General features: G+C 44.3%; 1 protein-coding gene across 1 annotated transcript; it reads left to right on the top strand.

The window, feature by feature from the left end:
• Positions 1 to 309: 309 nt before the first annotated feature.
• LOC115114817 (cadherin-7-like) lies at positions 310 to 4,411 on the top strand. Its single transcript, XM_065013332.1, has one exon. The coding sequence runs from the start codon at positions 329 to 331 to the stop codon at positions 806 to 808; it is 480 nt and encodes a 159-aa protein (XP_064869404.1). The 5' UTR covers positions 310 to 328; the 3' UTR covers positions 809 to 4,411.
• Positions 4,412 to 15,101: the final 10,690 nt, after the last annotated feature.

Genomic DNA, 15,101 nt, shown 5'->3' with positions numbered 1-15,101 from the left:
ACACAGGTGGCAGATAGGGTTTCCCTATCATTACCAGTATGTTTTGGACTATGACCCAAAATTATGAAATATATATTTTCTAATATAGCACAAATGTTCTGTACTGTAAAAAGTCCACAGTGGTCCTGGACATGTGATGCCTCTGTCGGTTTGTCCATCTTGGCTCAAGGTTTGACAAAGAATGTCTCCACAATGATATTTATTGACAGACCATTTTTACTTTGTCTACCAATGATTAACCCTCAGCTATCTTGATCCTCTGCCCTTTGTTGATGGTGACTGTCCCTCTCTGTCTCTCAACACAGTGCTTGTCCTGTTGATTGTCACCATGCGACGGAGGAAGAAAGAGCCCCTGATCCTGGACGAGGAGCGCGACGTGCGCGAGAACATTGTGCGCTACGATGACGAGGGCGGCGGCGAGGAGGACACAGAGGCCTTCGACATGGTCGCTCTCCGCAACCTGAAACTGGTCCGTGAGAGCGGTGGCAAGACCCGCCGTGATGTCACCCCGGAAGTGCCCAGCCTCTTCTTGTCTTCCCGGCCACCGCCAGACAATGGCATCTTCCGCGACTTTATCTGGGACCGGCTGAAGGAGGCCGACGTAGACGCGTCGGCACCACCCTATGACTCGCTGCAGACATATGCCTTCGAGGGTAGTGGCTCGGCCGCAGAGTCCCTCAGCTCGCTGGATTCCCTGAGCACGGACTCGGAGCAGAACTACGACTACCTCAGCGACTGGGGGCCGCGATTCAAGAAGCTGGCAGACCTCTACGGCCAAAGCGATGACGGTAACCTCTTCGCCTCTTAGCCCTCGGTTGAGCCTGCTAAAATGTTGGCACGGACAATCTAACAAATGAGGGAAGGAAACTGAAGAATATAAAGAAGGATACAAGAAAGCAAATGTGAGATGACGAGAAGAAAATGCTCGGAGGACATTTGATTGGTGTATATAAATGCATCAATGACGGTGAGAATAACCAATAGGATGTTGGTTTTCCATTCAAAATCTTTTTTTGGGGACTGGCAGTATTTTTCAAAGAATGAACTTTGCGAGAATTTGTTAACTAGATTTAATATGATGGAAATTATGCAAAGCTTAAGACGTTGGGATGGGCTCCAAACCCGTTGGGATGGGCTCCAGACCCGTTGGGATGGGCTCCAGGACTTTGGAAGGACCTCAACGCACAAATGTCCAGACTTTCTCAAGTCACGTGACGTTCAAATGTGACGAAAAGTGAATCTATGCTCCAGTGTTATTACAACAGTGACATTATCAAGTACTCCATCATGTCGTGTTCAAATGAAAACAGTGCCACCTTGAACTGGTCCTGTAGTCTGTCACAGGGTTCACTGTGATCTGCAATATTTGTTTCAAATGTATATTTATAGAACAGATTCTCAATTGAACTCCATGTGGATTTTACAGCAGTTTTTTTAACAAACGATGGATTTGATCAATTCAGGCTTACCGTGGTTCATGTTCAGTAGGGATCACCGTAGCAAAATACTTTAAAGCAGAAAACAGAAATGAGTGTTTCTTATTGGACCAGTAGTCTCTGCCCCCTTTCTTCAATTTGGTCTCTCAACCATTTAGAGTATCAGAAACAATGCATTCCTATAAATGTATGTAGACACCTGCCAGGGATGTCCCTTGTCACACTGAATGCTTTAAGGGTCACAGTGCCGCTGAAGGGTTTATGAAGTCTCCCTCCATTGATGCAAGGGAACAAACACCTCTCACTTACATTGCTCCGATAAAACCTTGTCACACAGCAGCATGATACTGGTTTCTAAGAGCAGCAGCGTAACATTGTTCTAAATTGAATGCAGCGTATTGGTATCTCCAACATTCAAAGCTGTTGTGATGTTTTATGTATCCTATGAGGTGTTCTAGCTGCCATGTTGGTTTAAACTGTGTTTGTTTTTTAAAATGGAAACATAGCTATAGCAGCATGGGAAAATACAGTTAACAATGTGTTGAAAAACATTTGCAGCAAAGCTTCAGGCATTTGTAAAAACACTAAGCCAAGGAGAATGTCAATTGCTATTTCACATACAGTGAGTAGAAATAGAAATGTATGAAGTCAGATTAGTTTGAAATAGAAACTTATCTTGCAAAATAAGAAATATGCATACATCATGCTGCTTAAAACATATTTTGTGAGAGGGAAATGCAAGGAAAGGCAGCTGGGAAAGTTTTGATTGAGAGCTCTTTAGGTTTAGGTTTATTTGAACATCTTGGTATATATGCAGAAACATACATACAATGCAATGTCAATACAATATAAAACACATGTAAAAGATACATGACAGCCCTTCTGAAGCTGATGACCATATCCTTGGTTTTCTTTTCGTTCACATACAGGCAGTTGGTTTTCCCCATTGGGCCACTGCATATACTGCTGCATGTATTTGGCCAGGTAGCTTGCCAGGGAGCAAAATCTGTGAATGTGAGGTCATCAGCCTACTTGACAGGATGGATGCTCTTTGGGAGGCAGGAGTCTATGGTGATCATGCATAGCACAAACAGTAGGTGAGAGAGCACTCCACCCTGGGGCACTCCAGCTGGGACTGGCTGTGAGTTAGAAAGGCATGTTCTCGACCTCACTGTCTGCTTGCGGTTGTCCAGTTCGCTCTTGATAGAGATCCATAGTGAGCGGTTCACCCCATGCTCCACTAGAGTGAGTAGGAGATGGCTATGGTTTAGGGTGTCAAATGCTCTGGAAAAGTTAACGGAAGTTGCATAAACATCCTGCTTTGGCACTACATTTGATGCATTGTGCCAGAGCAAACACTGTTGACCTGTTCTTCACAACGCCATGTTGTGAGGAGTTGGTGTTAGGAGCAGTCTCCTTCTACAGCATGTTGTGTTCAACCGCTCATAGATTTTTCCCATGGAGCTGAGGAGAGAGATTTGCCTGTAGTCTTGGAGGAAGATGGGGTTGCTCTTTTTAGGCACAGCACAGATGATGGACTTTATCCATTGAGAGGGGGAAGTAGCTGTGTTCCATAGATGTTGAAGATATCGCACAGTACTAGTGCAAGCTCCATGCAGTACGTTTTAGGGACCAGGGAGGAATCTCGTCGGGCCTGCAGACTTCTGCCCATTCAGCCGCTTCAGATGGGTTTTGATCTGGCCAATGTTGAAGCTGGGGGGACAGACGTTTGTAAGCTTGTTTTCAACAGCCTCAATTTCAGGGATCATGCATGTTGTACCTTCCCATACAGAGGAAAGTGTGCACTGAGAATGTCACATTCCCTCTGAGAATCCTGTTGATTGAGGGCTGAAAGGTTTTCTCGAGTCTCACTTGCACCAATCAAGCTTTTCTATGATTTGTATTAGCCAGCAAAGTTAGACGACTTCAGCTGTTGAACTTCTGCCTGGAAGTGCTCTTTCCTGGCATTTTTCACTAGAGCTGCAACATTCTGCTGAAGCGTCTTGTATTCTGCTTTGTCTTGACTGTGAAAGGCATTCTGTCTGGATGAGCTCAGGCTGAGTCTGTGTGTGTGGTCATCCATTGCTTGTCTCTGGTGGTCAGTTAACTTTTTTTGATGGAGAGATTACTATTGAGAGTTATGTTCATCTGTCTGCTCTTGGCAGTGTTTTTCTGTTTAGACTGATGTGAAACTATCTATATTTAGTGCCATGGAGAGAGCACTTAGATGTACGGTGTTGTTTGTAGATATACTGAGCTGGTGATTTAGGCCATTCACCTGCTGACCACAATATGGTCTGGTGATCTGACTCACCTCAGTGGTAGATGCTTGGCTTTGGAGTATAGGCCTTTCTTGAGTTTAGCTGATTAGCTCCACATGTAGAGTTTGTTACTGGTTAGGGCCATACCTAGAACAAAGAAAACCATGCTTGAATCTATTTGTGTTGCACATGGTCCAAGCACCGCCCTTGAGACCTCGCCTCTTTAGAAGTTGGGGGTGGGATGTAAATTATATATGTTATAATACAGTTCAGGCCACGGTGAGGCGTGAGAGTTTCGTCCACAGCCAAAGGCACTCACAACGATTGTCCTCAAGGTCACGTAGACGTTTGTGCCTGATGTTACTGTCAATGTATAGGGTGATCCCTCCTCCAGAGCTGCACAGCTGTTTATTTATTTTGTTTGATGACGGTTCATACAGTTGATGCTCATTAGTAGGAGAAAATGTTATACAATAAATGGAAGCAAGACAGTCCTCCATACCCTTTTCATGCTATTGTGCTGACTCAAACCATACAATGCTATTCTAACTTAAATCCAACAGGTCTAATGATGTACAATGCAGTCCAAAGGCATTTTTCAAGACTTCACATAAACATCTGCTAAGACCCCCTCATAATCTCTTACATTTTATCTCACAACAATCTTGAGTTATTATCAATTATTTTGAGGCCATAGAAAAATTGTCGAGGTGATTATAAACTTATAATATATGTTGAATAATATTATTATATATAATAATTCATTATACTTTTGGCTTGAAGTGTTACCAGAAGTGTCACTTCTTCCGGGTGTTTTCACACTTGGTCCCTTTCAGCCAAATCTTTTTAATTCAGCGTGGTTCACCTCATTTTTTGTGCAGTGTGAATTCTCCAAAGGAACTCAGAGCCCCCAAAGCTAACCGAACTGAGTTTGTTTTGCTTGAATTTCGCGGACTGGTTCCTTTTTTTAGAGCAATGTGAACACAAAGCTCTCCATGTTTGCTTGTAAATATTCCCACACTACACACTAGGCTACTGCAACACCATTTTCCCTACCATAAACCTTCACGTTAGTACCACAAAAGAGAGAATATCATGATGTGCAGGTGTGCTGTTTTTGGATATTGATTAGCGATTGTCAAGGGTGAACATATATGTGAAGTTTTGTAGCAACACGATGTTCAGATTATTGCCATATGTGATCTATAGGCTAAGAAAGCTTCATACACTGTTTATTCCATTGTGGGGTTTGAATAGTGTGAGAAGACAACAATATTTGGTGAGAATCACAACATATGGTACAAAATCAATACTACACCCAGTACATTGGGTGTACACCACATACTGTTTCAGTCCCGCTTCAAATGATCTTCAGCCTATAAAGACTTCATAAAGCCTTCATAATGCCTTCATAAACACTAAATAAATGTGTTACAAATCATCTATAACCGTATGTCATGCTTTATAGAATGTTCATACATGTGGAATAACTGTGTGATATAGCATGTTGAATATTATTATAAACATGTGCTTTATAAAGGGCTCTGAAGGGTGACACACGCTCTAAAGTGAAGTCGTGTAAGTCCCATTACACCCATTTTCGGTCCCAGACACTTCCATCCAAATCAAATGTTATTTTCACATGTGCCGAATACAACAGGTGTAGGTAGACCTTACAGTGAAATGCTTACTTACGAGCCAACCATGCAGTTAAGAAAAAGTGTTAAGTGTTAAGAAAGATTTACTAAAATAAACAAGCAAAAAATAAATAAATACAAAAAATAAAAAAGCAACAATAAAATAACAATAACAAGGCTATATAGAGGGGGTATCGGTACAGAGTCAATGAGCGGGGGCACAGGTTGATTTGATTTTATTAGGATCTCTTTTAGTCCCCATTTGGACTAATCTTCCAAGAGTCCTTAACAATAAAATACAATTTATAATACAAACACACTTTCACATATAACACACTATTACAAACATACATAATACACTAGCATAATGACCCAATAAATACTCAATCTAAAAAAATATTGATTCTTCATCTACTATAGTCCCACAACATTTCTATATATTATATTTAAATTGTTTTAAAATAATGTTTAAACTTATATAATGAAAGGTTTCTAGTTTGCTCAGTTAATTTATTCCATTTCTTTATTGCTCTAAATCGAAATGTTCTTTTGCCCATTTCTTTTTTCTGTCTGGATAACACATAGATTGTGGACAATCTATTCCTAGTATTTACTGAATGTCTGTCTCTTACCATCTGAATACCATTGTGAATAGAACTTGTCCGTTTTAAATTATGTATATTATAAAATAAGATAAGCATGTTTTTTTTTCAATTATCTTGTCGATTGATGACCAACCAAGAACACTGCGCATGACTGCAACAGAAGAACCATATCTCCGCCTTAAAAGAATTCTTGCTGCTTTATTCTGTGCTTTCTGCAGCCTCCTAACTTCACTAGATGATGCATTTCCCCAGGCCACCGAACAATAGTTCACTTGACTCTCAACCAATGCCCGTGTTATTTGCTGAAGGATTTTCCCTGGTAAATATTTAGCTATCCTTCTGATTATGCATGCTGTTTTAATATATTTTTTTACATAGATTAGTTATTTGAGACGATAAGCAGTTGTCTAGCTGCACTCCCAGTAGTTTGGTTTCTGCCACTTCTTCAATTTGTACTCCTCTCATACTTAATTGTATCCCATGCTGTTTTGGTCTTTTCCTAGTTGAACAGACCAACATAACTTTGGTTTTCTTGGTGTTTAAAGCAATTCCCATTTCCTGATAATCTCCAAATCTCCTTGCAAAGCTTACTGTACCTGTTGAACCGATTGTCTTGCTGCATAAATTGTAGTATCATCTGCAAATATAGTAGCTTGAGTTTCAACCAAGGCATAGGGAAGGTCATTGGTGTATATTAAGTAGAGAAGTGGCCCAAGGCAGCTGCCCTGCGGTAATTCCACAGTTTAACACATTAGGGGAAGAAAATTAACCATTGATATAGGTGGACTGTTTCCTGTCAGTTAGATATGACTATACCCAATTCAATGCTACCTCCTTAAAACCATAATGCATTAATTTTGTCAAAATAATTTCATGATCCACTAAATCAAATGCTGCACTGAAATCTAAAAATTGTACACCTACAAACCTGCCATTATCCATAGCTGTAACGGCGTTCTTCGTTTGTAGAAAGAGAGTCGGACCGAAATGCAGCATGGTGGTTACTCATGACTTTAATGAACAAAGTGACACATGAAATAACTATACAAATACAAAAACAACAAACGGAACGTGAAACCTAATTACAGCCTATCTGGTGAAACTACACAGAGACAGGAACAATCACCCACGAAATACACAGTGAAACCCAGGCTACCTAAATACGGTTCCCAATCAGAGACAACGAGAATCACCTGACTCTGATTGAGAACCGCCTCAGGCAGCCAAGCCTATACAACACCCCTACTCAACCGCAATCCCAAATACTACAAACCCCAATACGAAAAATACAATATATAAACCCATGTCACACCCTGGCCTGACCAAATAATTAAAGAAAACACAAAATACTAAGACCAAGGCGTGACAATAGCATTGAGCCACTGGTCAGTCATGTCAACCAATGTAGTGGTAGTGGAATGGTTTTCGCGATAAGCATGCTGATTGGCTGTAATCAGATCATTCTTTTCCATATACACCCACATTTGTCTACTCACAATACCCTCCAATATTTTACTGAGTGTAGGGAGTCCATGGTGGCGGCTCTGGCTCGGGACGTGGACCCCACTCCATAAATGTCATAGTTCCTCCCCCTCGTGTCCTGGGATAATCCACCCTCTCCGCCGACCATGGCCTAATAGTCCTCACCCAGAACCCCACTGGACTGAGGGACAGCTCGTGACTGAGGGGCAGCTCGGGACTGAGGGGCAGCTCGGGACTGAGGGGCAGCTCGGGACAGAGGGGCATCTCGGGACAGAGGGGCATCTCGGGACAGAAGCAGCTCGGGACTGAGGGGAAGCCCGGGACTGAGGGGTAGCTCGGGACTGAGGGGTAGCTCGGGACTGAGGGGAAGCCCGGGACTGAGGGGAAGCCCGGGACTGGGGGGAAGCTCGGGACTGAGGGGCAGCTCGGGACTGAGGGGAAGCCCAGTACTGAGAGGAAGCCCAGTACTGAGAGGAAGCCCAGTACTGAGATGAAGCTCAGGCAGGTAGTAGGCTCCGGTAGATCCTGGCTGGCTGGCGGATCTGGAAGATTCTGGTTGACTAGCAGATCTGGAAGATTCTGGTTGACTGGCAGATCTGGAAGAGACTGGTTAACTGGCAGATCTAGAAGATCATGGCTGACTGGCGGATCTAGCTGCTCTATGCAGACTGACAGCTCTGGCTGCTCCATGCAGGCTGACAGCTCCTTGCAGACTGACAGCTCCTTGCAGACTGGCAGCTCCTTGCAGACTGACAGCTCCTTGCAGACTGACATCTCTGGCTGCTTCATACAGACTGACAGCTCTGGCTGCTTTATGCAGACTGGCAGCTCTGGCTGCTTCATACAGACTGACAGCTCTGACTGCTCCATGCAGGCTGACAGCACCCTGCAGACTGGCAGCTCCTTGCAGACTGACAGCTCCTTGCAGACTGACAGCTCCTTGCAGACTGGCAGCTCTTTGCAGACTGACAGCTCTGGCTGCTTCATGCAGACTGACAGCTTTGACTGCTCCATGCAGGCTGACAGCTCTGATTGCTCCATGCAGGCTGGCAGCACCTTGCAGACTGGCAGCTCCTTGCAGACTAGCAGCACAGGCTGCTCCGAACAGGCAGGAGGCTCCGGCAGCGCTGTAGAGGAGGAAGGCTCTGATAGCGCTGAACAGACAGGAGACTCCAGCAGCGTTGTAGAGTAGGAAGGCTCTGATAGCGCTGAACAGACAGGAGACTCCAGCAGCGCTATAGAGTAGGAAGGTTCTGATAGCGCTGAACAGACAGGAGACTCCGGTAGCGCAGGAGAGGAGAAAGGCTCCGACAGCGCAGGAGAGGCGAGGCGCACTGTAGGCCTGATGCGTGGTGCTGGCACTGGTGATACTGGAGCGAGGACACGCACAGGAAGCCTGGTGCGGGGAGCTGCTACCGGAGGACTGGTGTGTGGAGGTGGCTCTGGATAGACCGGACCGTGCAGGCGCACTGGAGCTCTTGAGCACCGAGCCTGCCCAAGCTTACCTGGCTCGATGCCCACTCTAGCCCGGCCAATACGAAGGGCTGGTATGAACCGCACCGGGCTATGCACCCGCACTGGAAACACCGTGCGCTCCATAGCATAACACGGTGTCTGCCCGGTCTCTCTAGCCCACCGGTAAGCACAGAGAGTTTGCGCAGGTCTCCTACCTGGCATAGCCATACTCCCTTTAAGCCCCCCCCCCCAATAATGTTTTTGGGCTGCTTTTGCCGTGCTGCCTCCTCATACCAGCGCCTTTCCGCTTTAGCCGCCTCTATTTCTTCCTTGGGACGGCGATATTCTCCAGGCTGAGCCCAGGGTCCTCTTCCGTCTAATATCATCTCCCAAGACCAGAAGTCCTTATATCGCTGCTCCTCACGATTAACAGGGAGAGTAGGCTCAGGTCTGACTCCTGACTCTGCTACTCTCTCCCTGAGCCCTCCCCCAATAAATATTTGGGGTGACTTTCGGGTTTCGCTCTGCGCCGCCGTGTCTTTCTTTTCGACTCCATTCGCCTATAGCCCTCTTCGCACTGCTCCAGCGAATCCCAGGCGGGCTCTGGCTCTCTCTCTGGGTCGACCGCCCACCTGTCTATTTCTTCCCACGTCGTATACTCCAAGCCTCTGCTGTCCATAACGTCCTCCCTTCGCTGCTGCCTGTTAACACGCTGCTCGGTCCGAGTGTGGTGGGTGATTCTGTAACGGCGTTCTTCGTTTGTAGAAAGAGAGTCGGACCGAAATGCAGCGTGGTGGTTACTCATGACTTTAATGAACAAAGTGACACATGAAATAACTATACAAAAACAGCAAACGGAACGTGAAACCTAATTACAGCCTATCTGGTGAAACTACACAGAGACAGGAACAATCACCCACGAAATACACAGTGAAACCCAGGCTACCTAAATATGGTTCCCAATCAGAGACAACGAGAATCACCTGACTCTGATTGAGAACCGCCTCAGGCAGCCAAGCCTATACAACACCCCTACTCAGCTGCAATCCCAAATACTACAAACCCCAATACGAAAAATACAATATATAAACCCATGTCACACCCTGGCCTGACCAAATAATTAAAGAAAACACAAAATACTAAGACCAAGGCGTGACAATAGCATTGAGCCACTGGTCAGTCATGTCAACCAATGCAGTGGTAGTGGAATGGTTTTTGCGATAAGCATGCTGATTGGCTGTAAGCAGATAATTCTTTTCCATATACTCCCACATTTGTCTACTCACAATACCCTCCAATATTTTACTGAGTGTAGGGAGTAGACTAATTGGTCGACTATTGGCAGGAGTAATGGGTTCTTTGCAGTCTTTCGGAATAGGACACAGTTTCGCATGCTTCCATGCATTTGCAAACAACCCCTTTTCCAGTGACCAATTAAATATGTATCTCAGTGGAACTGCAATCTGGGGAGCAGCACAGGGAAGCAAAAAAATTGTCCATAAGGCCATAACCTGTAGGTAATGACTTCAATAGGTTTTAGGGATTTGGTTCCGCTGGCGACCAGACCGTCACCTAAACAACAGATTTTGCAGTAGCCGGCGCTACCCAAAACGCAGAAATAAAATATAAAACATTCATTACCTTTGACGAGCTTCTTTCTTGGCACTCCTATATATCCCATAAACATCACAATTGGGTCTTTTTCCCGATTAAATCCGTCATTGTATAGCCAAAATGTCGTTTTCTGAAGACCGGTCTGATCCAGGAATATTCCATTTTACAAGACGCAACGTCACTTTTTAAAATGACAAAAGTTGCCTATAAACTTTTACAAATCACTTCAAACTACTTTTCTAAACCAACTTTAGGTATTAATAAACATGAATAATCTATAAAATTGATCGCGGAGCGATCTGTATTCGATAGCAGCAAGTCTTGAAATCATCGTCCATGTTTTCAATTTCACAACATCCTGTGGTGAGCCTAAAACAGGAAGGGCCAAAACGTCATCTAACCAAGGATAAAGCAGACTGGAAATCCCAGTACTGGCGACATCGTGTGGAAGCTGTAGGCGTTTACAGGGCATCCTCATTTATTTTCTGTTTCTATTTACCCAGTTCATCATCAATCCATGGAGATGGATGGGCACCAACTGTTCTCTTTCTTATAGGGGCATGATAGTCCATCTCCATGGCTTGATGATGAACTGGTTAGTCGAGCAAATTGAGGTAATATGTGCATGTAGGTAGAGCTAAAGTGAGTATGCATAGATAATAAACAGAGAGTAGCAGCAGTGGAAAAATGGGGGGGGGGTCAATGAAAATAATCTGGGTAGCCATTTGATTAGCTGTTCAAGAGTCTTATGGCTTGGGGAAGAAGCTGTTAAGAATCCTTTTGGACCTAGACTTGATGCTCCGGTACCGCTTGCCTTGCAGTAGCAGAGAGAGCAGTCTATTACTAGGGTGGCTGATGTCTTTGGCAATGTTTAGGGCCTTCTTCTGACACCGTCTGGTATAGAGGTCCTGGATGGCAGGAAACTTAGCCCCAGTGCTGGGCCGTGCGCATCACCCTCTGCACAGCAGGGCTGGTGGACCAAAGCATCAAACTTGGCCTTCAGTTAGGGTTAGGTTTCAAATCTAATTTTGGCATTTTGGAGATGGGCAGGTTTTAGCCTTAATTATGAATTTATAACTGGTGATGACCAGGGGGAATGTTTTTGCTAGCAAGGGACATAGCCTGATGACAAATACTTTACTCAGTAAGGTCACTCCCAAAAAATGCTATGGTCACTCCCACTTATGCCAACTTTGAATGGTTGATATCCCAGGTTCATATGTGCTGTGTGCGCAATAGCCTGGGGACGACGTTACACCAAGAAACACTTACCTTGATGAAAGCCCCCAACCAAGTTACATGTTCTTCAGTACACAACCACACACACACAACAATGTAATGAGCCATACTGTGTTGGACCCAGTCAGGTCTTCGTCCACTTCGCTGCTGAAAGATTAGCCACAAAATGTTGGCACCATTGCAACAGGACTACTCCAAAACATCTTGGTTCTGACACACACACACACACACATAATGTAACCCCTGGTCTCCAGCATGGGAACAGAAGGGGAATACCTGGTGCGGTAGTCTCAGGTTGGACTTCTCCAAAGACAGACAGGCAAACTCTAGCTTTGCAAGTCAATCAAGTCATTGAAATACCTCTCAGACCCTACAGTAACCTGTGGATCATGAGAGAACCTTCATAAATCAGCTGAAGGTTAAAAACCTATTTATTTACACGTTATGTAGTGTCCTGTAGTACTTAGTTTAAAGGTTATTCATAACACATCCATAAAGACACTATATCGCATGACACTACTTACTTTAAAGTCAGACACCTTTGGTCATTCATTACATAAAGGCTTAATGATATAAACAAATGTATTAACAACTAAAACAAATAAACATTAAAGACATGTTTAAACCATACATTTCCTTTTATTTTGACATGTTTTTAACAATACAAGTACATACATTTTCGAAAAGTCCAACAATGCAATTACATTGGACATTACATTGAACATTACACAGGGCTGTAAATAGTGTAGCTTGTCCCTAAGTTTCGGACAAATATTTCTTGGCTCTGCCTGCAGGAGGTAGAGCATGTTGTTTCCAACCTTAAAGCAACAAAGAAAGTTAGCAGGTCTGTTAGGAAATGCTTTTGTCACACCATCTGGATAAGGGCATTTCTGCTCTGCACCAGAAATACTCTAAATGGGGAGATGGGAAAACTCCATTCGATTCGTATTATTATCTCTTTCCTTTCCAAATCTCATGATGTGACGATGAGACATGTCTGTATCTAGTGGGATTTTTATTTAGCAGAGTGACTAGCAATTGCTGTGAAGTCACCAAAATTATTTGAAAGGCCGATTGAGGTAGCTATGTAATCTAACTCAACAGTTAACTACTACAAATTCATTTCAATTGCCATAAATAAAGGTTAACATACTCATACTCGTCTTTCTTCACTACAGAATCATTTAGATTTTTCTCAGAACTCAAAAGTCATCCCCTCATGTGATTTAAGCATTGTGAGGACACAGAAAATCAAATGTTGTTGTTTTTCCGTTAAAAAAGTGTGAAAAAAACTTGTGGGAAACATGACAAAATTGGGGGAAATCTGAAAACAAAACCGAATTAGGCAAAAACTGTTAACAGATTTTAAATGGCCCTACCAACATTTGTATGCTGTGCATGACTGCACTTTAGAGTGTGTGTCATCCTGCTGTACATCATTTGGGGAAAGTTGATACAATATTGGCTGGGACATCATAGAAAATGCATTAAAAGTATAGGGAGAATAACTTTATTCTCTGCGAACGGTGATCAGCGTTTATCCACCTATTTTTTTTACCACTACATTACTGCTAGAAATGTTTTAAGAGTAATATAATATAATATATACAATTTAGCAGATGCTTTTATCATGCATTTATACGTATGGGTGGTTCCGGCAATCGAACCAACTATCATGGCATTGCAATACTTCACCAAGATGCATGACAAGGTTATAAAGGCTTTGTTAAGCCTCAATGTAATATGATTTATAAAGCCTTCATTAAGTGGTGCTTATGCCACCCTTTGTAAAGCACACTGTCATATTTGACATAGTGGACTATGTCTCTATTGAAATAGGTGGTTATGATACAGTTATGCCACATTTATGAACCCTTTAAAGAGCGTGACATATGGTTATAGATCATTTGTGACCATGAGGGATCCGCGCCCCGTGCATTGACTCAATCGCTGTGGCAATAAGAAGTAGTGGGTAACTGTACCTCACTGTGATTTGATTGAGACCTCTATAGTCAATGCACGGGCGCAGACCTCCATCCTTCTTCTTCACAAAAAAAGAAAGCCGAGGAGGCGGGTGAAGTGGAGGACCGAATGTACCCCTGACGCAGGGATTCGGAGACATATGTCTCCATAGCCCCCGTTTCCACTTGCGACAGGGGATACCCGTGACTCCTGGGAAGTACAGCGTCTACCAGGAGATTTATCGCACAAACCCCCTGTCGATGGGGTGGTAGTTGAGTCGTGTTCTTCTTACAGAAAGCAAGAGCCAAATCGGCATATTCAGGGGGAATGCGCACGGTGGAGACCTGGTCTGTATATTCCACCGTGGTAGCACCAACAGAAACCCCTACAGACCTCCCCGAGCACTCTCACCAACACCCCGTGAGAGCCCTCTGCTGCCAGGAAATGGTGGGGTTATGACGAGCCAACCAGGGAAGGCCTAGTACCATGGGAAACGCAGGAGAGTCAATGAGAAAGAGACTGATTCTCTTCTCGTGACCCCCCTGCGTCTCCATGGCCAGGGAGATGGTGGCTTCCCTGATTAGCCCAGACCCTAATGGTGGACTATCCAGAGTGTGATCCAGGAACGGTCTATCCACAGGAATAATGGAATCCCTAAACTAAGTGCTAACGCTCTGTCGATAAAATTCCCAGCTGCTCCTGAATCGATGAGCGCCTTATAATGGGAATGCGGGGAGAACTCAGGGAAACAAACAGGCACAAACACGTGGACAACAGAGGACTCTGGATGAGAGTGGTGCAGACACATCTGGGGTGACGTCAGAGTGCCCTGCCTGCTGCCTCAACTCCCAAAGGGACCAACCCGGCACCGACCGGCAGTGTGCCCTCTGTGACCACAGAGGGTGCACGTGAAGGCCCCTCCTCCAGGCTCCCTACACTCAGCCCCTCCCAACTCCATGGGCGCAGGAGCGGGAATGCTGGGAGATGGAACCGACAGAGCCCCCTCAGGACGTCCATGGATGACCAGCAGGTTTTCCAACCGGATGGACAGATCCAGCAGTTTGTCAAAGGTGATGGTGGCATCCCTGCAGGCCAACTCCGGTCGGATGTCCTCACGTAGGCTGCATCGATAGTGGTTGATTCCCCAATCAATCTGCATGTACAGTGGGGCAAAAAAGTATTTAGTCAGCCACCAATTGTGCAAGTTCTCCACTTAAAAAGATGAGAGAGGCCTGTAATTTTCATCATAGGTACACTATGACAGACAAAATGAGAAAAAAATCCAGAAAATCACATTGGAGGATTTTTAATGAATTTATTTGCAAATTATGGTGGAAAATAGGTATTTGGTCAATAACAAAAGTTTATCTCAATACTTTGTTATATACCCTTTGTTGGCACTGACAGAGG

The sequence above is a fragment of the Oncorhynchus nerka genome, linkage group LG9b (genome assembly GCF_034236695.1).
Source record: "Oncorhynchus nerka isolate Pitt River linkage group LG9b, Oner_Uvic_2.0, whole genome shotgun sequence".
NCBI classification, from domain to species: Eukaryota; Metazoa; Chordata; class Actinopteri; order Salmoniformes; family Salmonidae; genus Oncorhynchus; species Oncorhynchus nerka.
Note: the sequence above shows the minus strand (reverse complement) of the source record. Positions and strands in the feature narration are given on the sequence as shown.

Excerpts from the sequence above, each read along its gene's own strand:
- LOC115114817 (XM_065013332.1), top strand. The coding sequence starts at position 329 with ATGCGACGGAGGAAGAAAGAGCCCCTGATCCTGGACGAGGAGCGCGAC.